This window comes from Camelus ferus, chromosome 23 (assembly GCF_009834535.1).
Source record: "Camelus ferus isolate YT-003-E chromosome 23, BCGSAC_Cfer_1.0, whole genome shotgun sequence".
Classification (NCBI taxonomy): Eukaryota; Metazoa; Chordata; class Mammalia; order Artiodactyla; family Camelidae; genus Camelus; species Camelus ferus.
The window spans coordinates 21,563,216-21,590,947 of record NC_045718.1 but is presented as its reverse complement, the minus strand read 5'-3'; the positions used below and the strand labels follow the sequence as shown (position 1 = coordinate 21,590,947).

Here is a 27,732-nt window from a genome sequence, read left to right as displayed (position 1 = left end):
GACACCCGCTCTTCCGCTCCCAGAGTTCCCGCCCACAGTTCAAGCTGGAAAAATGGAGAGGGCTCTTGAGTTGGTGGATCTTTCCCCTCCGCGGGACGTGGGACGAGTGGCCGGGATAGACGACAGGGTCTCGGTCCCTGCCACCTCCCGAAAAGACTTCCGGGTGCGCTGCACCTCGAAGCGGGCCGTGACGGAAATGCTAGAGCTGTGCGGCCGCTTCGTGCAAAAGCTCGGGGACGCGCTGCCAGAGGAGATTCGGGAGCCCGTGCTGCGAGATGCGCAGTGGGTACGGGCCCAGTAGCCATCTCTTGTCTTATCACCCCTTTTCTCCACACCCCAGGTTTCAAGAGTCAGAAAAAGCGCCTACGCCAGGCTTTGACAGAGTGAACGGTGCCGCTTGCTCCGTTAGAAAGCAGCCCGAGAAACGCGAGGGAAGGAAATAGATGCTAGAGGCAGTGGGGTATCATTGTTAATTACCTAGACCGCTGCTGTCAGATAGAAAAATGCAAGGCGAGCCACGTATGTAATTTGACATAAAAATAAGAAACAATGGGTGAAATTAATTTTAAGAATGTATTTTGTTTAACCCACTATATCCAAGATACCGTTTTAACTTGTAATAGTTGGAAAATGAAGGAGATATTTTACATTCTTTTGTTCATATACTGAGCTTTTCATATGTGATGTCTTAAATTTACAGCTCATCTCCTTTGGGACTAGCCACAAAGTGGCTAGTCTAGAGACTCTTGAGAAATTCTCCAGGAAAGGGTAGTCCTGGAAGTCAGTCACCAGGCTTGCTTTTAGCCTTTCCTTTTGCTTATTTTAGAACATCTGGTAAAGACAACGAAAACATTTTCTCTATATGCCTGAAGTAGAGAAAGACGCTGTCTTGATTATAAACTTCACTAAGAATCACACATTGACCCTTGTAATATATTTCCCCTTCCTTTCTCAAATATTTTGCAGAGTCCCGAAGAAGATAGTTTTTTGGGAAGAGACATAACAAATTTGAGGGATTGGTGCCTGTGAAAAGAAAGCACACAATCTGTTTATATGTAGGAAAAAATTAAAATGTGGAACGCTTCTGAGTGTGAATGACCACAGTGTAAAGAAAGTAAAGGTTAAGTGGAAGAATGAAGGAACACTCCTTGGGTTGTGATTCTGTATTCCAGTTTTGTATGCACTGGCTCTTAAGTCATTCCCTCCTTGCAAGCAAGGGAAGAGTAAGAGGCATACTTGAGGACATTTTTCGTAGTTTTTTGGGAGAAGACTGTTTTGTTGTGTAATGATCTTAGAACTTACCCCTTTCTAGGAAGTGCTAAAGTACTTAGAACATTTAATTACCTTACAGAAAAAAAGGAGCTTAGCTTAATCTGTTACACCCTATTTAGTAGATGATAAAGTGAATTAGAAGATAAAAGGTGTATACACTTAAACTACCAAAAAATTCACTTGTTTTATTTTAATTAAAGCAGATAAAAGGCAGAGGCTTTAATTATGTTGAGACTTCTTTATCTAAAACCATATAGTATAGTAGCGTATTCTAAAAGAAGTAGTATTGGTACCACTGTGCAAAGAATATTACAAAGACAATTTATATTCTCAGATAATTCTTGAAAGTATATATATAAAGTCAGATTTTACCTTGTAAAACCTTTAAAGTGTAGAATATGTACTTTATCTCATAATTATTAGTTATCATTTGATTTAAGCTTATTTTTAATTATACAAAATGTACAAAATACATTCTCACTATAAAGAATAACATAAAGCAAAAGTATTTGAATTTCCCTCTCCTATCCCTCTTCCTTCCTGGAAATAACTTACTGTTTTGAAGGGCTCTTGGAAGGTGTAATCCTTTTTTTTTCTTGGCTTCTCTCTCTGTTTTTAAAATTTTTTTTTGTTTTGTTTTTTACATTAATAGTGTCATGCTACTGTATTGTTAGCAAGTTGCTTTTTTTAAAATGAAATATGGCTTTGACTATTTGTTTGTCAATATTATGTAGAGAAATGCTTCATTCTTTTTAAGTATTGTGTGATATGGATATATTGTATGTCTAACCATTCCTACCTAATTTTGAATTTAGATTTTGTTATTTTTCCCTCGATATTTCATAATTTCAAACTGCTGAAATAAACGTACCCAGCACATCCTCTATGTTTTTATGAGACTAGTCCTTTAGGATACATTGCTAGAAGTGAAATTACTAGGTTGTAGGGAATACACATTTAAAATTTGGATGATACTACCAAATTCCTTTAGTCTTTTATTTTTTAATGTATTATGAACATGTTTAACCTTACAAAAAGTAGACCAAAAAGTAGACTAGTTCAGTGGACACCCCATATCATCACAAAATTTAAGTTATCAAAAATTTATTATACTTCCTATTGTAAAGCAAATTGCATATCTTGTGTCATTTTGTTCCTACATACTTCAGTGTACAGCTCAAAAAAGTACAATCCTATGTAAAGTAGAAAGTAATTTCACTTTCTTTTAAGCATGTATATTTTCCCTCTTGTTAACACTGACACTCATTCAGTGTATTCGTAGTACTTAATACCCTTGAGATTCAACTGAGTCCAAATTTGTTAGCTTTTCTTTTTTTTCATTTAAGGAGTACTTTTTGTTGTTGTATACAATAATATTTTGAAATTTTGCGGCACATTTTCCCATAGGTAGCATAATGGCTGTCAGAGCTAGAGTGTAGGTAGAATCAGTGGTCGAAGTGAAACCTTCCTTTACTGAAAATAATAAATACACTAATAGGTTATTGTGTTACTTTTCTTTGTATTCTCTATCACAAATCTGAAATTGTTATTTTGCCAAAATGTTTAATTCAGTATTTAAAGTTATTTTTAGTGACTTGACTATTGTGAATGTGTTGCAGACTTTTGAATCAGCTGTGCAAGAGAATGTCAGCATTAATGGGCAAGCATGGCAGGAAGCTTCAGACAGTTGCTTTATGGGTATGATTTAACTTTTCCCGTCTGTCATTAATTTCTGTGTTATTTTGTAGTTAATATTATTTTGAATGCTAATTTTAAAAAATTTAATATAATTAATTAATTAAAATTTTATTTATTTAAAGTGGGGGTAATTAGGTTTATTTTATTTATTTTTAGAGGAGGTACTGAGGATTGAACCCAGGACCTCATGCATGTTACGCATGCGCTCTACCACTTGAGCTATACCCTCCCTCTGAATGCTAATTCTTAATCCCCATTTTCAGTGTCACTTCTTTTTAAAGTCCTTTGCTTGAGGAGTTCCTTCACTGGAAAAAAGAGAAAACTAATCTAGAAGACTATTGAAGTCATAGGCTGAGTCAAGGTAACAGTGGTCACCTTGATCCTTTATATATGCTATCTGGTATTCCCAGCAGGACTTTCATCTGATTAGTTAATCAAAAGCACCGTTGTCAATAGTTTATTGGAAAATGCTGTAGAACTATCCCCAGATGAAGACACAGGCCCAGAGGATTCCTATGATTAATACTTTATAAATCAAGTTGTAGTTTTACTGGCAATCCTTAGAGTAGATAGTGAAGTACCCTTAGAAGTGTGAGGTTAAACTATAAAAGTACCGTGTAAAGGGTGAGGTCCGTATTTGGAGAAACCTCCTTAGAAAGACAGAATATTTCTTTTTGGTCCAGAGAAGACTAGATTGTACCCTAACTAATAATGTTGACATATCTAAAGAAATCAAAGTTTTGATAGAAAGAAAATGGTCCATGTGGGAAGGAAAAAATTTAATAGAAAAAGAATGACCAGTGTGTAAAGAGAGGCAGAATTCTCCAGCAGTGTCCAGGAGAAAGGATACCCTGACAAGAGGACCAGAGTGTTTTGTCAGTCCCCATGGTGATATTACAGAGATCTGACCACTAAAGATGGATATCACTGCTAGCTGTTCAGGTTATCCAGTTATATCCTTGAGCTTATTCCAAGCCTATCAAGTAATTCTCTGTGGTTATAATTATTCTCTTCAACATTAAGATAGTTCTTTACTACCTAATCCTTGGGATTATTATAATTATCTCTTCAAAGCCACCAAATTTCACTTTCTGGTTTATATATTAAGATGGAAAAAAAAAAATAGGATTTTCCAAAATATCAGAGTGATTGCCACTTAGTAGGAGAGACAGAGTGTATCTGCATCACCTAGGAGTATTTTCAAACTGCACAGCCTTTACTGTGTCTTTATCTGACTTTTTCTGTGAAGTCACTTTATTGTTTGGTTCAGACTGCCTTTAGCAATCTGATTCATCAATTTATAGATTAACATAAGTATTTTCTGACAGGTTGGCAGCCTGGGTGGATGGCTGAAGTGTGGCTATTCTCTGTCCCCTTTTCCCCTTATAACTCTGAGGGGAAATAGTTAAGAAAACTATACTTTTACCTTCTTTCCTGGGCACTTGATAAATGCCAGACACTAGGCCAAATTCCGGGAAATAGATGAAAAAACATGGCCCTTACCTTTTAGGAACTCTATGTTAATGGAAGGACATGGACAAGGAATCACTGTTTCTCTTTGGGAAGTGGGGAAAGACCTAATGGAGTAGGTTTAATAAATGAGAGTGTACTAGACAGAAAGGAGGTAAGAAGAACATTTGAAGCAAAGAAGAGAGCGTGTGCAAAGGCACAGAGGAGTGGTATGTTTGGAAAATGTCAGAAGTGAATTGGGAAAACTAATGGCAGATGTGACCAGAGAGAGAAGCTGGGGCCAGATCACAAAAAGTCCTGTAGGATATGCTAAGGAGTTTTTACTTATCTTGTAGGTAAGGGGATACTGGTGAAGGTTTTTAAAGTGCAGTTACAGTTGTCTCCTCTTATCTGAGGGAGATTTTGTCCAGGACGTCCAGTGGTTCCCTGAAATCTCAGATAGCTCCAAGCCCTATGTACACTATGTTTTTTCTTAAACATACGTACCCTTGATAAACTTTAGTTTAGAAATTAGGCATGGGAAGAGATAAATGACAATAACTAAAATAAAATAGAACAATTATAATAATATACTGTAATGAAAGTTACATGTATGTGATCTCTCTCCCTCACTCTCAAATTATTGTATAAATTTAATGCCTTTTCCATCTTAACTAAGCACTTATCACCGACTGCAGCTGTAACTTTTGCAGTTTGAGGTGTGACAGCAAAGCTAGCACAAGTTTCTTTTTTCCTTCTTCACAATTTCATGGATAGAAGATTTATTCTTATTGTAGATCTCTTCATACAATTTTTTTCCTTTCCTAATACGTTGAAAACTTTCATCTTTTCACTTAGTGGAAGCATTTTACAGCTTCTCTTTGCCATATTTGAATTGCCAGAATCGCTATTCTTGTGCTTTGGGGCTATTTTTAAGTAAAATAAAGGTTACTTGAACACAAGCACTGTGATACTGTGACAGTGGATCTGTTAACCGAAGTGGCTGCCAAGTGATTAATGGGCAGGGTATGCTGGACAACAGGATGATTCGTGTCCCAAGTGGAACAGAGCAGGATGGCATGAGATTTCATCATGCTACTCAGAATGGCGCATAATTTAAAACTTACAAATTGTTTATCTCTGGAATTTTCCATTTAATATTTTCAGACTGTGGTTGACCACGGGTAACTGAAACTGTAGAAAGTGAAACCATAGATAAGGGTGCACTACTATAACAAAAAGTTTGTGTTTTAGAGAGCTACCTGCTAGCTGTGTGGTGGGGGATGGATTGGAGAAGGGAGAAGTTCAAGGCAGGCATACCTTAGGAGATTATTGCCATAATACAACGAAAGATGGTGAAGACCTACCCTAAGACAGTGGGAAAGGAGAGAAACAGACGGGCTCGAGAGATGTTCAGCTGGTAGAATTAATAAGATTTGTGTCTGATCTAATACAGAGAATCAATAAGTAAGCGTCACAAGGGGGGAGGTTTTTGTCTGTTTTGTTCACCAAGATCACTGTACAAGTGAGTGAACAAGTGAAAAAATGAATACACAAGTGAAACCAACTCTTTCCCTGCCCCTCTACCCTGAAAGGACTTGAATTCAGAAGGTTGGATCAGGCACATTTAAGAATTAAAAGATAATTTCCTTGAGAGCAGGGATTATATATTTTTTCCTCTTTGCTGTGTTTTTAATACTTGGCTTGGTGCACAGTACATATTTGTTAAATTAATGACTAATTGTTCCCTGCTCAAATTTATACATTTCAGTTTTGTAGCTTTATCATTAGGTGGCGCTAAGAAACCATTTTCCATGATACAAAGAAGCTTTTTAGCTGGGAGACTTTTTTTAAAAAAACTGATTGTGAAATAGTAACAATATTCCTTTCAGGCTAGGGATTGAACTTTTAAATAATAAATCAAAATATAGGGAGGGGGCTGCTTATTTAAATGAGTATTCAAAGTAAGACATGATTATATCTCATAATGCTTTCAGAAGAAGTAATTTAGTTGCACTTAGTAAATACTTGTTTCACGAATGAAAATCCATACATGATGTACCCCATCAGCCTTTACCTGGTATATATGTTTCTGCTGATGTATGTCAGCAGTGTCTCAAGATGTTTCCAAAATATATAACATGTTTCAGGCTTCTTCCTAGGAAGCTCTACTCAATAAAATAAGTAGATCCATTCTAGCATAGACTTTGACATAGCAGAACACGTATGATATAAGACCAGTTAAGCCGAGGATCTAGCTCTTTAGTATTTTTAATACTTAATATTTGCTACTCTTTAAAATGATTTTCAAAATAAAGTTGATATATCACCTGCATTCATTTCATCTGGGATGCTTAGTTTCTGGGCCCCATTCCAGAGACCTCTACTGAATCAAAATTTCTGCACTTCTGACAAGTTCCCCACTTGATTATTCTCCTAGAGTTTAAGAATCAGTACAGTTGACTGTTGAACAACACAGAGTTTAACTGCAAGGGTCCACTTATACGGGTTTTCTTTTTATTTCCTCTCACTAAACGCATGCTGCTGTACTACATCATCTATAGTTGGTTGGATCCACGGGTGCAGACTGTGGATAAAGAGGGCAGACTATGAAATTATATTTGGATTTTTGACAGCGTGGAGGGTCAACAGCCCTAACCCCCAAGTTGTTCAAGGGTCAACTGTGTTTCAAAACATAGGAAAGCAACTGGTAAGAAAGCTGTTGCTAAAGCAGAGAAACTGTAAAGTCACCACATCTTTTACATTTTCCTGCCGTTTATTCATTGTGCCTATTTCAAATCTAGCTACTCTCCTGACTGCTGCTGTCACGGCTTTGGTTCAGCACGTAATAAAGCCAAAACTTGTTAGCATCCCTGATGTTAAATGCTCTTTACAATGTGGTTCTTTTATATTTGTCACCCTTCTTTCCTTGTACTTTATCCTGTAACCAGTTAGAACTTTTTCTGTTTTTCAAAGACTCTGTGATCTTACAGATACGTTTCCTCTGCATAAAATGCTTCTCGCTTTTATTTTTTTCCCTACTTTTTTTTTAATCCAGTGGCTCTATACTTATATTTCAAGGTCCCACTCAAGTATTACTTTCTCTTTAAAATCTTAAATTCCCAAGGCAGAGTTAGTGTTCCATTGTTTTTGTCCTGATAGCATTTTGTTCATACCTCTATTGCGTTTAAATTATTTTTCAGTTAATCTGTTTCTTCCACTGAACCATGAGCTCTTAGAGAGCAGGAATTATGTTATGTTCATTTTTGTATTTCTCTGATTTAGGCCTGGTTTCCCATAGGTGCTCAGTAACTGATTGTTCAATGAATAAATGAATCCATCACCAAAGTGGGGCATCTATTAACTTGTCATATTTGTTTCCCTTAGACTTTGTGTTTGCTAAATTTAGTTTATTTTATATTACATTTTCATATAGAATATAAACAATGTGTTTAAGGAATTTTTTGGTATTATTTTTTCCTCTTGAAATAGATTCTGATATCAAAGTACTTGAAGACCAGTTTGATGAAATCATAGTAGACATAGCCACAAAACGTAAGCAATATCCCAGAAAGATCCTTGAAAGTGTCATCAAAACCATAAAAGCAAAGCAAGAAATTCTGGTAAGACGATTTACCTTTAAAGTAGTAAATATTATGTAATGTCTATTTTACTACAATAAAAAAATTAGAGTATAAGATCCAAGTGGGGATAAATGACATTTTGTTTTCTTTGTCTTTCCTGCCTCAATTACTACTGTTCGTCTGTTGTAAAAATTTTTCCTCTTCTAAGTCACTGTAGGTTTTGAGTAAGCTGGTATTGAAATAGAATTTGAAGATGGAAGTTGACTTAATAACCTAATTTTGAGACGAGGAAGGAAAAAGAAATTTATCTTTTAAGCGTTTTCCTCCTGTTTGTCACTTGTTTTTGGCACATTATTTATGTTAATATATTTTGGAAGAGCCTTTAGTTTAATCTATGATGAAGATTGAGTACCTGTTCATAACATCAAAATTTGCTGTATGGATTGTGAGTAATTTGTTTTGCTCCCCAAATCGCGATAAGGTGGAAAAGTAGGTTTGCTAGCAATGGCATTGCCTCTGGAATGAGAAATCCATGCTGCTTTAGATTAGGCTATACTGTTGGTCCTTAGTTTATGAAATTAGCATACTTTCACATGTGAATCTTCCAGTTGCTTTCCTTCCAGGAATTGTTCTAGACAGTAAAGGTAGGTACTTTATCTAAAGCATTTTAGCCATCATTCCATGAGAAAAAATAATTATAAGCAGAATTTTTCATTTTTTTCTTCCATAGAAGCCAGTCCTCCCAGAAATAACCCACTCCATCACCCCCACCCTTGCCATTTTTAAAATTTCCTCAGGAAATACAATCAAAATGTATTTCTTTCAAGTGTCCCCCTCCCTATTACTACCTCTCCCTCCCCTAAAAAACTCCTAGTAATCTGTATTGCATAAAAGTAAGTTGGCAGGCCTAGGTGAAGTACTGCTGTGGAAATTTAAAAAGTGATACAAAATGGATGAGGTGAGGATACTAAAGACGACTTAAAAAAAAAAACAAACTTTCTGGCTCCTGCTACTTTGGGCAAGAGAAAGGAGGGACATTTTCCTCTTTCTTTTTGCCTGAATTGTGGCTCCTGTTCTTATAGTTCTGCTGCTGTGGTCCCAATGTGTCACAGGGTATATAAGCCTCAGAACGCCAGCATGCTAGTGGTTGTGCCACTTTTTAAAATAGAGTTTCTAGGGGAGTATGAGTTCTGAGTTCCAAACACTTGTTTTAAAGTGAACTTTTAAAAAACAGTCTATTCATAATTTGGAAACTACCTTGTACTTTATAAATACAAGATTCAGTCTCTGTGTCTTTTATTTGCTTGATTGCTTTTCTTATGCTTTTTAGTGGTGCTCTTTCTTAGTGTATGCAGTAAGTGACAATACTGCAAAAGGCATAATTCAGGCTTAGTTTGGTCTTTTTTTCTTTTCTTCTCTCTTCCCTACAGATTTCGGGATCTAAGTTTTGTTTTTTGGGTTTTTTTTTTGCAAAAGAATGCTAGTACTAATAGTATATTTGCTTATATTAGCTGAAGAAAATGTTTATATAAGGTATTAAGTGGTTACATTAAATCTGTTTTAATTTATATTATGTTTAGAAGCAGTACCACCCTGTTGTACATCCATTGGACCTAAAATATGACCCTGATCCAGGTGAGTCAGTGTTCATTTGCGGTAAAAATGAAGCATGAGCTTGTAATTTTTATGAGTTCCTGATACTCATTTGAAGGTCTCTTCCCTTTGGTGTTCTAATTCACTAAGAGTTATCAGTGTTTAGCTCCCTTTTCACTTAGGATTTTGAGAACTTGCTCTGAACCTACTGACTCAGAATCTCTAGGACTGGGACCCAGGAATCTGGACTTTTATAAAGCTCTCTCCTGACCTAAAACTATTATAACACCATCCCAATCTCTAATGTCTATTATTACACCTACCCATCTGTAACTGCTATTTTTTTTTATTATGCTATCATTCTTTGCATTACAGCCAAAGTTATACTATTAAAGCACTCATGGTGTCACTCCTCAGCGTGATAACCTTCATTGGTTTCTCATCATTTACAGAATAAAATCCAGTAAAAATACAATGTTGAACTTAAGAGATATGCACACTTGTTATGCCTTTGAACTCAATTCTGTTTCCCTTGAGGTGCATCCTCTAAAACACAGAGAAGTAAAATTAATACAGACTTATGTAAATCCAGCAACAGAACTGGCATTGCTGAAAATGTGGGTCATATATATTTTTAAATGAGTCTATTCTCGCATTTAAAAATTTGTAACACTCTTCCTAAGAGAGCATTTGGAATTTGCCTTTGGTACTCAAGTGCCATTTCTGAACTATTAGAAAAACAGTTAAGACCTTGATTTATTTGTATTGGACATTTATACTTAAGGCTTTGAATACCTTACCTTTGTCGAATTCTGAACTGCTTTCTAACACGTCCCCTTGCCCTTTGCGAAATGTCCCAAGCCAGCAGGATAAACTGAGAGAAGGAAGTACAAGCATAAAGGTATTGTGAAATTCACAGCATTCACTGTGTTTGACGATAAAAATGGACCTAGGACCTCACACTTAATTGTCATGGTTCAGTAAAAAGGGATGGTTGCCAAAATGCAGTGATTGATACATGCTTGTTCTAATTTTGAACAACATAAAAATAATAACTGAAACTTATATCATAGTATACTGAAGTATTACTCTTTAGGTATTGTTACTTATCTTCTAAAGAAACTTGGTAACCTTTTTATCTTAGGAGGGAAAACAGATTTACTTAAATGGGCCTTTGAAGGTCTACATGGTTTTAGTCCTTCCATTACAGTTTTATAGTATTAGTGGAAAATCTTTATCATATGATTCTGATTTCACAAGTACGCAAAGGAGTAACTGGAAATCTATCTTTTGGATAAATTTTGAGATTTTTGTCATTGTACATTTTTAGAATGTTTATAAGCTTAGAATAGCATCAGCTGTTTAAACATAACAAAATTAACTTACAGTTCTGTTAGCTGCATGTCCTTGGACAAGTCACTTGACTTCCTCAAGCCTGTTTCTTTATGGCAAATTCTAGATTTTGAGCCTGATGTTTTAGGTGTGAATTCCAGATTTGCCACTAAATTTTATAGAAATGTCCTGCCTACTTATCAAGATTGTGTTATGAATCACATGTGATAAGGGGCTTTATAAACTGTAACTAAAATACAAAGTAGTAGTTTATAAGTAGATGCTATGTAATAATAACCCTATTATAAATTCTATCTCATTTACAATGGTACACATTATAATACTGCATAACTTATAATACATTTAACTGATAAAATCATATGAAACTAAAATGGCTTAGGAGGAAAGTAGAAAGCATAAATTTGTATAGAAGCTGAAAATCTGAATAAGCTGCATGTAAAATTTTTGTGGGAATGTCTTGAGAAATTTTTTTCCTTTTATTATTAGAGTATTAAGTGATATCAAGTTTATTTGAAAGCTGACACTTTCAAATAAGAAGACAGTCTGGTTTTCAAAATGCATTACTTAGGCAATGTGTGTAACAATGATTTTGTATGGTTATGTTAAGAACTTTGCAGGATATGGAGATAAAGAAGACAGATTCTCCACATAAAGAGCTTATGTCTGAGTAGAAGAAATCAGATGAACATAAAACAGGATTCTTGATGCCTCCAACTAGTTCCTTTCCCAGTTTTCCCCAGCTGAGTAACTGGCACCTTCACCTACATTTGCTTTAGCTGGAAGTCAACCTTTGTTCTTTCCTCTTCTGAACTCCTTACACACAATCCATTAGAAAATCCTACAAATTATTCCTTTGAAATACAAGCTCACATTCATCCACTCCTCTTCATCTTGCGATTATCACCTCTAATCTAGGTCACCCTCACTCTTGCCAGGACTTCTAGACATGCTTTATAGAAGGTCTTCTGTTTCACTCTTGTTCTCTTCCATTCCATTGCATATCCATCAGGCAGAGGTGAATTTTTAAAAATTCTTTGAAATATTTCAAACATATAGAAAGCATGGATTATAACATGATGAACATCTTTGTACCTACTCATTTTTAAGAGTTTTTCACATTTTGCCAAACTTGAATCAGACCTTTTTAGGAACTAAAGGTTATGGATACAGTTGAAACTTTGTACCCTCCACCATCCCATTCCACTTCCTCTTATTTCAGAAATAACTACTGTCTTCAAGCTGAGTGTATCCTTCCTATCAATGTTTTTATGCTTTTACTTTACAGATATGTATACATAAACAATGAATGGCATTTGTTTAAAAATCTTTGCTGGGCAGGCTGGCGGGCTTGCTTTCCTTTCTTTCTTCCTTCCTTCCTTCCTTCCTTCCTTCCTCTCCTCTCCTCCCCTCTCCTCTCCTTTCTTTCCTCTTTCTTTCTTTCTTTTTCTTTCTTCCTTTCTTCCTTCCTTCCTTCCTTCCTTCCTTTCCTTCCCTTTCCTTCCCTTTCCTTTCCTTTCTTTTCTTTTTCTTTTCTTTTCTTTTCTTTTCTTTTCTTTTCTTTTCTTTCTTTTTCTTTCTTTCTTTCTTTCTTTCTTTCTTTCTTTCTTTCTTTCTTTCTTTCTTTCTTTCTTTCCTCTCTTTCTTTGACTTACAATGTTGTGTTGGTTTCTGGTGTACAGCACAGTGATTCAGTGATACACATATATATATATATATTCTTTTTCATTATAGGTTATTATAAGATATTGAATGTAGTTCCCTGTGTTATACATTAAGACATTGTTGTTTACCTATTTATATGCAGTACTTTGTATCTGCTGATCCCAGACTCCTAATTTATCCCTCCCTTCCTCCCTTTCCCCTTTGGTAACCGTAAGTTTGTTTTCCATGCCATGGATCTATCTGTTTTGTAAATAAGTTCATTTGTATCATTTTTTTTAGATTCTACATATACGTGATATATGATATTTATCTTTCTGTGTCTGACTTACTTCACTTAGTATGATAATCACTAGGTCCATCCATCTTGCTGCAAGTGGCATTATTTCATTTTTTATGGCTGAGTAGTATTCCACTGCATATATATACCACATCTTCTTTATCCAGTCATCTGTTGGTGAACATTTAGGTTGCTTCCATGTCTTGGCTATGGTAAATAGTGCTGCTATGAATATTGGGGTGCAAGTATCTTTTTGAATTAGAGTTTTCTCCAGATATATGTCTGGGCTCTCTTTTTAATTTTGTTGGTTGACTTTGCTGTCTCTGAACCATTACCACACTTTTTAAGTTTCTCTAGTTTTATAAGAAGTCTTGATATCTTGCAATTTCTTTCGAATTTTGTTGCCTATTTTTGGCCCTTTATTCTTCCATAGGAATTGTTAAAATCAACTTGTTAAATTGCTTGAATAATCTTACTGGGATTTGATTGGAATTTCATTTAATTTGTAGATAAATTTGGAAAGAAGTGTCACATTAACAATATATGTCTTCCCATTTATAAACATGTGTCATTTTGAGTTTTTCAAAATGTTTTCAGTTTTCAAAATGTCCCCCAATAGTTTCTATAAATACATGTAATAAAGATGGTTATAGTGCTGCCTGCTTGCTACATTGAGAACAGTATTATTTAAGGAAATGGATATGATAGATACTCTGTTATGCATCTAGAGAAGTATTTAAAAACATGTAATAAAGATGATTATAAGAAAAAAATAGTGTTTTGTAAATTTCTCTACATAGATTTTTACATATCTTTTTTTGTTGTTGTTATTCCTAGATATCTTTTTGTAGCTATTATAAATGGTAACATTTTGGGGTTACATATTATAATTGAATATTCCTCATGTTTAGGAACACTATTGATTTTTGTTTTCTGGATTCTTATTAGTTTTAATGGTTTACCTAGTTTCAATTAGATCTTTTAAAATTGTCGATAATTACATCATTTACAAGTAATGCTAGGTTTTGTCTTTTTCCTAACTTTGTATATCCAGTATAATGTTGAATAATAGTGATGATAGTGGTCATGATACTTAAAAATTATGAATAAATGTTTAATTTTATTGAACACTTCTCTTGCATGAACTGAGATCATATACTTCTTTAACCAACTTTATTGAGGTATAATTTACATGTAATAAAATACATCCATTTTATGTGTACAGTTTGAGTTTTGACATATGTATATAACTATGTAACCATGACCACAGTTCAGATATAGAACATTTTTTCATCACTCATAAAGTTCCCTTGTGCTCTTAGATCATATGCTTTTTGTCTCTAACTCTGTTAGTATGGTGAATTAACGTTGACAGATTTTTTTTTTCTGTTTGTTATCTTTGCGTTCATAGAGAGAACCCCACTTTACTCAGTATATTTTTTTCTTTCATATATTTGAATTAAAGTTACCTATACTTTATATTTAGTATATTTACCTATAGTAAATTTGCATCTCTAGTCACAAAAAAAAGAACGTGATATTTTAAAATATAAAATATGCTGTTCCTTTCCAGTTTTGTTATGAAGGTTATGCTGCCCTCATAAAATAGTTTCTAAACATTAGGGATTATTTGTTCTTTGAAAAGTTGTTAAGATTCTTCTTTACAACTGTCTGAGCTTAGTGTATTGGGGGGAAGTTTGATTTAACTGATTTAGTATACTTAATGGTTATTGATTTCTTCAGGTTTTTATTTTTTTCTTGAATAAATTTTGGTTCTACTTGTTTGGAAAATAGTCTTTTTCATCCATGTGTTCAATCCATTGGTATGAAACTATAGTAGTTGCTTATAATTTAAAAAATCTCTACTCCGCATATGCTTATTTCTTAATATTATTTTTGCTTTCTCTTTTTTCTTGATATTTTGTTCTAGGTTTCTGTGTTTTTATTGGTCTTTCCAAAGAGTCATTTTTTAGTTTTATTGAGTTTCTCTATTGTTTTTCAATTTTCTGGTTCCTTGAGTTCTGATCTTATCTTTAGTGTGGTCTTCCTGCTTTCTTGAATTTTCTCTGTTATTTTTAGCTTCTTGAGTTTAATGCTTGATAGTTTACTTCAGTCTTATTTTTTAGTAAATGCATTTAAGGGTACAGATTTATCTCTTAGATTTCTCTCTTTAGTCCTGCTTTAGCCACATCCTCAAGTCTTGACATGTAGAACTTTCATAGCTACTCTTAAAAACACAAACCAACTTTCATTCTGTTGCTTAAAATCCTAAAATCTTCCAATTAAAAATATATATAATAAACTTCAAACTTCTCATCATTCCCTTACATGATCTGGTCCCTCCAACTTCATTTCAGGCACTTTCCTTTCTGCTCTCACCCCATGTTCCATCTTTCAGTTCTTTACAAGTACCTCACTTTCACACATGCTTTTCCCGAGTACTTCTGAAGTTGGCGTCTCTCAATTTTTCTTTCTCAGTTAAATGCTACCTCCTCAGAGAGATCTTCCCTAACCACCCTAGTTAAAATAGCCTCTCCCCAGTTTTCTACTATAAAACCTGTTTATTTCCTTAATGACATTTGTTACAGTATGTATTTGTGTATTTCTTTATGGTTTCTCACAGAACTGAAAGCTCCATGAGCTTTTTTTTTTTACTTTGTGTTTGCATTGCATGTAGCCAGCATATAGCACCATGCTCACTAAATACTTTCTGCGTGACCATTATTCACCCATGCATTCAGCATACTTACTGAATGTCTACTGTATGCCAGAACTGTTCTCAATGTGGAGGATTTAACGGTGAGCGACACAGACAAGGTCCTTGCTCTATGGAATTTACCTTCTAGTGGGAAAAGAAAAGTATGAACAATTATAAAAATAAATAAGTAACATCAGTGCTAGGGTGATGTGTTTAGGTGCTTGGAAACACTTTTCTGAGCAAGCAGCAAGAAGGAATTTGTCTTGTGACAATAAAGAGGAAGAGCTTTTTTTGACTGGAGAGAAGAGCTAGAACAAGGTTCCTAAGTTAAGAATGGGCTTGAGTATTTATAGAACAAAAGACCACTAAGGCTGTAGTGGAAGGAATAGAGGGAAAGAGCATTACAGGATGAGGTTAGAGACTTGGCTGAGGCCGGATAACACAAGCTAGGAGTTTGAAAGTATGTGGTACCTTAAGCGAGATGCAGCTCTCAGTACCGTAGGAGGTGGTGAGGTGCAGGTGGGATTGGATGCAGAGGATTATATACCTGCTACCTGGCAGGTGTGTTAAACAGACCCGTTTAAATTTGTAGCAAAGGTTATCTTCCAGAAAGTCATAAATCACTGCTTAGTTTTTTGTTTCATTTTCTACAAGGATGCTACTTTTCAATTTGTGGTTCTTATACATACCCTTAGCTACCCTTTTAGAAACTAGTACAAACCAGACATCCTATAGTACACCTGCTTGCTCCTTCATGCTCATAAAGTAGAGTGGAAATAGGAAGCACTCAGCTAATGCTTTTTTGCTGAATTTCTGATTTTGTGCAGGCTTTTGGAATTTCATGTTTCCTGGTTTAGTCAGTGCAGTGACCTGAAAGCAAAACAAGATTGATTACTCAATCTTTCATTTCCACTTTTTCATTTCCCTATGTTTTAGAAAGCAAGTAACTAGGGAAGGCAGTGTACTCAAGGGTGCCTAACTTCCACATTTTTAAGAGCAAACTTTATTTTTTTTTAATAACTTTGCAGCAATCTTCTGATTAACTGTCTACCAATAGGATGAATTTTCATTTGTCACCTTTTGTGATCCTATTAGTAAAACTAATCATTCTTCCATATGATCTTCTTTTTCAAAAAGCTTTTTGAAGTTAATTGAAGAGACTCCCTTTTTATTATTTTTTGTCCTTCACTAAATATGTAGTGATGACAAGGAGCTATTTTAAGTTTCTCTGTAGTAGACTTTATGATAATTCCAGTTCTTCTGCTGACCCTACAAACCGAAGACTGAGATCTAGTTCCTTTTTTTCCTAATAATGACGACTTGCTTAAGCCTCTGTCAGAATAGTTACAGGTAGTCACCCACTTACAAGTGGTTATGTTTCAAAAATTGATATTTAATCCAGGCTTTGGAACTTGAAATGCATTTCCCCCCTGAAAAAAATTTCCAAATGGTATTATAAATGGGTAAGTTTCTAGGCTGCCCTTTAGAGACCTGTGTAACCCATAATGTAGCTGAAATACTACACATTTATGATGAAAAATATTATAAAAGTAACATTTCAGATGCCCATTAAGTTCCACTACATGATGTTTAAATGGGATTTGGGGAGAATAGTTTGGGTTCCTAAACACCTTTGTGGTGAGAAGGTAAATAGCGCTGCCATGAAGATGTTTCCATCAAGGCTATGGAGAGCGCCATTGGGAACCCTTGTGGGGGAAGCCCATTCCCACCTCCTGGATGGCAGGGACAGGCCATCTTCTGGTGAGACCTTCTTAAGTCAAATGTTTCTATATCAGGAGAACCTGTATGCTCTTACTAGTTACAAAAAGTGAAAAATACATTTAAAATAATCTTAAGTAAGGGATTGAAAAGTTTATATATTTTGAAATTTCCTAAGCAGATCCTAATGTTGGTAAATGCTTTTTTGATACATTCACAGACAGCATATTTACATATTTAGTGATTATTTTTAATTGTGTGTTTGTTTTCCCACCTTTGTGGATTTTTTTAAGTCTTTGTGTGTTTGGTTTTATTTCTAAAATTACTGATGCTCCTTAGTTTTCAAAGAAAGGAATTTAATTCACTTAACTAAAAAAAGAAGGTACTGTAATGTTAATAGTTGAAACAAATTTAACTCTAGACTTGTTCCATTTTTAATTCTTTACCAGGCATAATTTATTTCAAGAGATTTTCATTATATAGAAGCTAATTTTTACCATTCATTAACTTATATTCTTAGGAGTATAGTATAGAATATAGAAGAGCATGTGCTATGGGTTCTAATTATTTTCAATGTTTAATCAGTTATTCATTCAATTCAGATACATTTCTCAGCTCTCACAGCTTCTGTTTCTTTATAAAAGGAGGCTCTTCTGCATAGCACAGGGAACTATATTCAATATCTTGTAACCTATAATGAAAAAAAATGAAAACAAATATATGTTTGTATATGTATGACTGAAATATTATGCTGTACACAAGAAATTGACACATTGTAAACTGACTATACTTCAATTAAAAAAAAAAAAAAGGAGGGTGATGAAACCTGCTTCCCTCACAGGGTTGCTGAAGTTATTACATAGGATTGCTTGGCAATGTGTGACCACCCATAATACTACAGAAATGGGCTGTCAGAGTTTCAAGGAGGGAAAGCTTTCATGCATCATTTCTTTTCCCTGAACTCTTTTTTTTCATAGCCAGGTTTCTCAGAAGGATGATCTACACTCATCAGCTTTACTTTTTATCTCTCATTTTTATAAAAAAAATCAGTATTATTTAACATTTATATTGTTACGACTATGTAAATGTTCTTCAGTAGGAGACAGAAAGGACTTTCTTTCTTGAACATCTTCCCATCCCCCTTCAGAATGCTCTATTTTTCTGTTTGCTTTATTTGCTGTTGTGTCGATCACTAATTCTTTCCCAAACACTTCAACAGAACTATAAAATTCCTCTCACTATAGTAAACACTTAAGGTTGTCCAACAAACCATTTTTTAAAACCCTTTCCTTTTTCTTGGGTTATTCCTCTGGGAACCTTTTGTCTTCCTCTCCTAATCTGGACTGGGTTCTCTCTAGGCCTGCTGCAAAGCTTTCATCCTGTCTGTTCCTTTCCTCACCATCCTGGGAATTTCCTTTACTTCTTTTCTGTTTTGGATCATGTTTCTTGGTTCCTGTGTTTTCTCCTTTCTTGATTTATTCCCTTGTTTTGATAAAGCACATCCTCTACCACCCACCTCCTATTCCCCCTCACCCCCCTGCCATCCAGCACCAATTCCTCTTAAGGCAGCTCTCTTACAACATCTGTGAAGCTCTACTCTCCTTTCAGTTCACCTATTGGATTGACCTCACCCTCCTCTGCCTCCGTGGCACACTTTATCATAGCCTTGGTCCATCATGCTTATCAAGCACCTACTCTGCGTGTCAGGCACTGTGTTCAGCGCTAGAGAGTCCAAGATGAAGAGAATGAGGTTCTTCTTCCCAGGGAAGTTCTGAAAGATGCCTGAGAACACCAAGGTTCCCACTGGAGGCAGTGCTGCCCCCTAGCGGCCCTTTGAAAAAGCAGAGGGAAGTTTTTAGTTACCACAGTAATGGGAGGGTACAGCTGGTATTTTGTAGTCAGGGGCCAGGAATACTAACTGTCTGTAAGTCCAGCACAACTTTAGAATATTCCACCAAACATTCACGTGAGAAAATCTGTTCATAATTATCCAAGCCTGGGACCTAACTCCATTTTACACACAAACCCAAACTACTCAGCACTTTTTACATTGTCATTGCTTGTGCAACAGACAGAAAACAGCTATTGCCCATCAATGTGGGTTTACAGAAGAAAAAAATTTTTAAGTACCATGTGTTTATAAAAAAAATTAAGAATCCCTTGGATGATAGAGTCATACAATAGCAATGAAGAAGAAAATGATTGCCTTACTCTATACATAAAAGTAAGATAATGTTCTAGAGAAAATGTTAAAGATTTTGTTCACTGTTGTGTGTATGTGTGTCTATTAAAATACAACATACGGTGCGCAGCTTAATAAATTTGTACACACACATACACATAAAAGATATATACCTGCCACCTTGATCTAGATAGAGTGTCCGTGTAGTTGGGAAACATAGGATAAACTTATTTTTAAATAGTATGTTACATTTTCAAATAATGTGCCCATTATGCTTTCATATGTACAATAAATACAGTCCACAGTGTCCCCCAAATTTGGAAACATGAGGCAAATATTTACTACATTTTTTACATATTAGCACTTGGACCCATTGCTTAAAATTTTACTTGAGAATTTGAGGTTGAGCTGATTTTGAAAAAGTAGTTTGTTTCTGTGTGTTTCTGTGCATTTCTGTCATTTAAACTGAAAGTTCTTTAAGGGGCAGAGACCATTTTTCCTTACTCTGAGTACCTAATGCTGGTACTTGTTCGTGGAAGATACATAATAAATATTAAAAGAATGGGCAACTCCACACAGGTGTGCAGGTTTGATGAGGAGAGCATAAGTGTGGGTCTGACTGGAAGCCAAAATACCACAAGGGTACCGAAGGTTGGATCATTTATTTGCCATACCCAGGAGAAAACTTAATAATTGCCTGAGTACTCTTGAGGGATCTCCCCAAATCTTAAAAGAAATTAAAATAGCATATTATTCTAAGGTAAGGGTCCTTATATAGGGGGCTATGAACTTGGATAGGGAAAAAAAAAAACTACATTGTTGTTTTTCTTAACCTCAAACTGCAATCTAGCATTTCCTTCGATTTTGAATGCAGGTAATGGTGGTAGTAGCAATACCTGTAATTTTTTTTTTTTTTTTTTTTTTTTTTTGCTACTGGAAGCCAGAGATATTTTCAGTTTCAGTTGTTGCAGATGCCTAACAATATTACTTATAATCATGATTTTCTTATGATGGTAATTAGACCTGATGCTTGATCTTGTTATTTAACTTAATGAAGAAGCACTTGTATTACCTATCAGAATTTTTAAGTAATTATATTTTAAAATATTGTTCTGGATGTTGAGAATAAGCAAAACTAATGTATAATGATAGAAATCAGACAAATGGTTGCTTCTTGTGTAGAAGATTGACTGGAAGTGGGCACAAGGACACTATGGGGTGATGGAAATGTCCCATGTCTTTGGTATACATTTGTCAGAGGTGATTGAATGCTACATGTAAGACCTACATTTCACTGTATGTAAATTATACCTCAATTTAAAAAATAAACATGTTAAAAAATAATTCTGAGAAGAGGTCCACAGGCTTAACCAAATTGCCAAAGGAATCTGTGGGAAGAGAAAAGGTGAAGAACCCTTTTGCTGAAGCCATCATGTTGCCTTTGCCTTTCTCCTTTGAGTGCCCACTTTCTCTCAGTTGCTTTTGCTGTGCATTTCCTTTTTTTTTTTTTTCCTAAATGTGTTCTCACTTTTTTGAGCTAAGTAGTCAGAAAAGAAAAATTGCAGCTGTAAAATTCTTCGCTTGGCTTATTTGCCAATCTCTTGAAGCCAGTAAAAGCTGTGGCCTTACTTGCTTAGGCTTTAAGAAATTTCTGGTGAGAACCACTCTTTGCAAAACTAATTTGTAGATTACTTCATAATAGAGTGATTTTTATTATCTCTAGTTTCACTTGGAGTTTTAGTAGGATTTTTATCCCCCTATATCATTAAATGTGCAGTTCTGTTATGAAGTAGCCATGAACATTTACAACAAAGATTGGCAGAAAATAAAATGTATTAGGAATCAGAATAGCATTGAGGATGTAAGGAAAGAAAAATGAGTATTACTGACAATTATTCCAGATTTCTTTTTCAGAAATTCCATCTAGGTATTCTCGATGTAGTGTGATTATATACTTTAAGTTCAAATATGTTTTAGTTTTAGAAAATTCAGAGTAATACAAATATTAATTTATTTGAAAACATGATGATAGTGCTTGAGGATAGTAAACAGTGGCAGATAATACATAGAACAAACATTTGCTTCTCTTTTAAGGGCACACAGTGTTAAGACTACTCATAGCACAACTTTTGTTGTCTGTCGCTTTATACATATAATTATTAGTTTTTCTCTTCTGTGCTAACATTTTCACAGTCTTTTTATTTAGATAAACTTAATAGGACACTTAATTTAATAGATTACAAAGTATTCCAAGAAAGACTGAGCTAAGGTGAATAGTCCTAATAGATTGTTGTCCAGATAGCATCTGCATACCTTTTATGACGTGGTGGTAGATAAAAAACCTAAAACACTGTTTGGTGGTTTCTTTGCAGCCGCTCGTATAGAAAACCTGATATACAGAGGAGAAACAATAGCTAAGGAGATGAGTGAAACCATGAAGGTAAAAGCTACCTGCTAAATTGTAAAGTGAACAACATGTGTAGCTTGGAATTTGTTTTCAACATTCCTATGTGTTTTAGTCTGTTATAACAGCAATTCTCAGTAGTCTTTTATATAGACCTTTAATGAATTTATTAAGTGACAGTAACATTCAGAATAACTACCATTTGTTCAGCACCAGTATTATAGCTGGCTTCTTTAAAGTCTGGCTATAATTTTTAATTCTGAGAGTTAGCAATCCATCAAGCAGTTTAATACCAGCTAACATTTAGTCAGCAGTTAGTATGGATGAGGCCCACCATCTAATGGCTCTATGTATTATATAACCTTATTTGATCCTTACAGTAACCCTGTGAGATAGTACTCTTATTTTCCTATTTTAAGGAAGGAAACTAAGGCAGAGAGGGTCTAAGTAGATTGCCTGAATAAATAACTGTGCCAGGATTTAAACCCTGGATATTTGGCTCCAAAGCCTATACTCTTAGCCATTATATTATACTGTATTGACACAAATAATCAATAGGGTTGTGACTTAACCCTTTGTGTAACTGGGTGATGAGCAACATTCTTTTCTTTAATGGTTAAAGCAGATGTACAGTGTATATTTGATAGGCCATGACAAGCTGTTTCAGTTAGCAGACAGTTTAAGCCAAATCATGGCTAAATCAGAGTGACTTCCCTCTTATCTCTGTTTGTAAAAATTTCTTCCATCAACCGCATATCCAACTTGGAGCTTTGATATTATAATAAAATTATTTATATTCTTGACATTTATTTTATCCAAACAGAAAACATTTGGATTGCTAGTATATGAAAATTATTTTTAAATTCCTCCAGAATTTCCCCTGTTTTGATCATATTCTATAACATTCTTTTGTACTTTGTATTGATCGCATGATTTTCTGGTATTTATACTTCTCTCATAGCAGGTTCTTAATCAGGAATCAGCAGACTGTGGTGGTCCAGGCTAAAATCCAACCTGCTGCCTGTTTTTGAAAATACAACTATATTGGAACCTAGCCATGTACATTCATTTACTTATTGTCTATGGCTTCTTTACATTACAGTGAATGTAAAGTTGAATAATTGTGACAGAGATGTAAGGCCCTTAGAGCCTAAAATATTTACTCTGTGGCCCTTTACTGGAAAATGTGCTGATCCCTGTTCTTGATGATTAAGATTTCTAAAATACTGTCCTAAAATGTGGACTTTCATACATTAAATTTTTAGGTCTGAGATTCTGTTACCTCCTGTTTTGCTAAAGTTTTATTTTATTACCAGGCATTGTAGGAATAGAATAGAATAGAATAGAATAGAATAGAATAGAATAGAATAGAATAGAATAGAAAAGAAAAGAAAAGAAAAGAAAAGAAAAGAAAAGAAAAGAAAAGAAAAAGAAAGAGAGAGAGAGAGAGAGAAAGAAAGGAAGGAAGGAAGGAAGGAAGGAAGGAAGGAAGGAGGAAGGAAGGAAGGAAGGAAGAAAGTTTTAGCTTTTCATTAAAATTCCTCAGCTAAAATTGGTATTTTTAAGGCAAAGTCAAATATCCATGACTGAAAAACTTAGGTTTTAGAAAAAACCTTGACCTGAAGAATTGAAATACTCGAGTTTTGTGTCTGTCTCTGTTTGTGTTTCAACCTGAGATTAATGTTGAGTATTTCTGTTTGCTTTTTAAGTCCTTGCCTGCATTAATTGAACAAGGAGATGGGTTTTCCCAAGTTTTAAAGATGCAGCCTATTATTCAGCTTCAGAGAGTCCATCAAGAAGTCTTTTCCGGTTGTTGCATGAAACCAGATGTTAAACCTGAGAGCTTTATAACACAAATTGAAACCACACCAGCAGAGACTTCTACTGGGAAAACCACTGACTTGGTGCTGAGGAGAAAGCGAACTAAAGACTGCCCGCAGAGAGAATGGTATCCATTGAGGCCAAAGAGAATTAATCTTGATACATAAACTCTTTTTGTTTATCTTGGGAGTTAAAATTAGGCACTATTGACATTTAGATTATAGCCTAATACCTAGATGGGACTCCATTTAAAACACAAATAATTAGCGATTCCTTTATACAAATATTGTAGCTCTGTGCTTGGGTATGATGGAATATTATATTTCTTTCCTCACCTTTTCATCATCTATAGCCAATGAAAAGCATATTTTTTGCATATTGGCACAGAGCCCGTCAAAGGGCATTAAGAATGGAAACTTTTATTGTCTTTAAATACCATCAGCACTTGGCTGCCTAATAGCCTTTATGGTGTTTCATAAGTAACACGTTCTAGTGGGTTTCCTGGATATACATCTTTCTTTAAAAAAAAAAAAAAAAGCTCTGTAACATTTGTCTTTATTTAAGGGCTGGAAGTTGTCATCAGTTCTGCATAGGAGCAAATGAAGTTGATTTTTGTTTGGGGGGGTTTTTTTGGATGCAGTTTGATTTATCAAATTAATGTGCGGATGGCAAGAATGGCTTTGACTTGTTATGCTAAGTTCTGCTAATTTGGATTTGTGGGATTGATTTTAGGATATTTTGGTTTTGTTTTGTAAGATAAAGAAGATTATTATTTGTGTAAGAATTTCTCTTAGAAATAAAACTTGGCACGTAGCCAATGTTTTTTTAGCCACACTTTTGTTTTCAATAGACCTTTCAACTTTTAAACATAATTTGACTTGGAACTAATAGTTTCTTTTCAGGATTTCTCATTTTTTTGGTAGATGATTCCGGTTCAAAAATATATATCAGATTAATACATTAAACAAATTGTCATTCTGGAACAAATACAGATGCAATCATACTAAAGTATTTTACATTTAAGGATGTTTATATATCAAGTATAGAATCATTGGTAGAAGTCTGAGAAAGCTATGTTGCCTATACTTCTGACATTTAACTACAGTTTCTTATAGCTCTTATTGTGTCTCTTAGTTACATTAATACAACATAGGCAGGGCCATCTAATTTGCTAGCTGTTTCCCTTTTAATAACTGTATACTTTCATTCCTTTGCAGAAAATTTAATAATCATGAGGTTGGAAAATCTGTACTTCTTTTATTCACTATGTCTTAGTAATCATAAAAGTCTAAATGTGACAGAAAGTCTTTCAGTGAAGAAAACTTACAAAACTACTTTATGGCACTCTGTATTTTAATGTTACAACTTGGGATCTGTATATTTGTACACAGCAGTGTGTTTTTTATTAAAATAATATAAAAGACTGAAATCTTGATACTGTGTATTTTTAAGAGTTGTCTCAGGCATTCTTGAGCTCAGTTTTAGTTGGATGGTAGGTCAGCACCTCGCATTTCAGAACATATTCAATTTCACTTTAAAACTTTTGAGTTTACAGAATATTACTATTCTAATGCAGTACTAACTTTTTCATAGTATGAAATTTTGTATGAGTTGTTTCACTTCAAAAGCCTGCAAACAAAAGAATTATTGTTAATTCTAGATATAAGTGCATTATGATTACATAAGAAAATGTCTCCCTTTTTAAAGAGAAAAGAGTCTAATGACTTGATGTCTTAGATTTGCTCTGAAATATGTCAGCAAAGAAAAAAGAGGAAAAGGAATAAACTAAGCAGATGTAGCAAAAATCTTGATAATGTTGCATCTTTGTGAGGCTATAATCTCTCTACTCTTGTGTCTGTTTGGAAATTTTTATAGTTAAAAAAATTTTGTTTTATTTTAAAGCCCCCAGACAGCTGAAACTTGAAATCTTTCAGAGACCCCAAAGTTTCACTCCACAATTATAGCAGAGTTCCAAATGGGAAAGAAAATATAGTAGCATTATTAACTAAGATATACATGGCTGATACCAGTAATAATATTGATCAGTATACATTTTTAAGAAGAGAAATTGAATTTCTGCATAGGCTGAGAGCTAGCTAGCTAAGACGATGAAAGCTAAGAAAGTCTATATTTGCAGGGGATGTTGAAAGAAAAAATAGAAAGTAAAATGTTGACCTTTGCTTTCTGGTGAGATTTCTCTTCTTTCATGCTTGCCTTGGGGGTTTATGGGTAGGGATGTGCTGATGTTTTCTTATAAGGACATTAAGACATTAATACCAGGGCCCCACCCATATGAGCTCATTTAACCTTAATAACTTCCTTAGAGGCCCCATCTTCAAGTACAGCCACGCTGGGGGCAGAGGGGGTTTGGGTTAGGGCTTCAATATATGGATTTGAGGGGATACAAACATTCAGTCCATGACACTAGACAACAGACATACTTTCCTAGACCTCTTTCCTTGGGTCTTTATGGCTTGAGCTGCATAGAGAACAAAGACAATAAAATCAGTTAAATTTGCTTCAAAATGTAGCTACCTCTAAGAATGAGTTTGCTTGACTTCTGTTGAAAGCCTTAGTTTCAACTACCCACTGTCATTCATTTAATAACCCATTCAACAAGTAAATTCATGTTAGGTGCTACTTAGTTCAAAAGTCAGAGAGGCCCAGAGCAAAGTCTCTGAGCCAGATCATCTGGGTTCAGGTTTCTGCTCTACCACTATTAGTTAAACAGAATTGGGACAGTTTCTTAACCTCTCTGTGCTGCAGTTTTCTCATTATGTAACATGGGGTGATGTTATGTAATACCCACCTTATAGTGTTGCTGTGAGAAGTGAGTTCATAGGATAAAGTCATTAGACTAGTACTTGGCACATAGTACACATAGCAAGTGTTCCATAAGCACTATTGTTATCTGCTTAGTAAAGGAAATGAAAACAGGACAAAACGTGTCTTCAAGAATCTCATATTCTAGTGAGGAGAACAAGCATGTGGACAATGATTGTGCTTGCAGCAAATGCTGCACGGACATATGTGTGGGGAACTTTGGGGAAAGGTCATGGGAGTCTTTGTGGAAGAGATGACATTTGAACAGCCTTGACTATTTTAGGTAAATAATCAGGGAGGAAGATTCCTGGCAGTGTGAAGAGAATTTAACAAGGCAGGTGGTTGTGAGAGAGCATTGTGTACTGGAGGACCATCAAGTAAGTCTCTATGTGGGTCTTGTCTAAAGAGACTTGCTACAGGTGAATGTAAAGAGAGACAGGGTCAGCTCTTAAGAATTTTGTACCTCTTAGAATTTGTGTTGATGAGCCATTAACTTCAGCAAAGGAGGGGAAAGGAAGTGGAAATCCATCGAATCCACTTTCTTCCTATTGTAGCATTTACCCCCAAATAGCAGGAATAAAAGAAACACACTCATTAAGTGAAACCGGAAGGTATATTGCCCCAAACCATAGCATATGAAGAAAGAAAGTATATGGAGGAAAGAGAAATGAATTATTAGCAGATCAGAGGGAGATCAAACCTAAGTGTCTTCGGAAAGATACATTGATAAGAAAAATCCAGTTTTCCCCCAGAATCTCTGCACAGCTGAAGAATGGAGGACATGACAAAAGGCTGAGATAAGATGGAAGAGCCTGAAAATGAGATTGTGTTCTTCTCCCCTACACTCACTGTCAGTAATTATCCCGGCCAAAGGAGCTTGTTTTCTGGAAAAATTGAAATAAAGAGGCCCTGGAGAGAAGGGTGAAGCTCAGAACAAAAAATGGGCATATGAATTTCTACACTGCGATGGTAAGACTTGAAGTTCCAGAATACTGGCAGCCTGGCTCGCACATCTTTGATGATCCTTCTTTAGAGAAACTGAACAACCCCCAGAGAAAAAAGCTAGAGAGAGTGATATTTGGAGGTCCCAAACCACACATCCAAATGGCCAATCCAATTGCCCCACTCTGGAGCCATTTAGTCTCTAAGCCCCACTCACACAGAGCTTCCAGAAACATTTTTGTATGACATTCACTC

At 35.0% G+C, this 27,732-nt stretch overlaps 1 protein-coding gene across 1 annotated transcript; it reads left to right on the top strand.

Annotated features, from left to right (window-relative positions):
- Positions 1–13: 13 nt before the first annotated feature.
- Positions 14–25,141, top strand: NSL1 (NSL1 component of MIS12 kinetochore complex). Its single transcript, XM_006193282.3, has 6 exons — positions 14–286; positions 2,892–2,970; positions 7,912–8,042; positions 9,584–9,638; positions 21,860–21,927; positions 23,601–25,141. The coding sequence occupies exons 1-6, from the start codon at positions 53–55 to the stop codon at positions 23,877–23,879; spliced, it is 846 nt and encodes a 281-aa protein (XP_006193344.1). The 5' UTR covers positions 14–52; the 3' UTR covers positions 23,880–25,141.
- Positions 25,142–27,732: the final 2,591 nt, after the last annotated feature.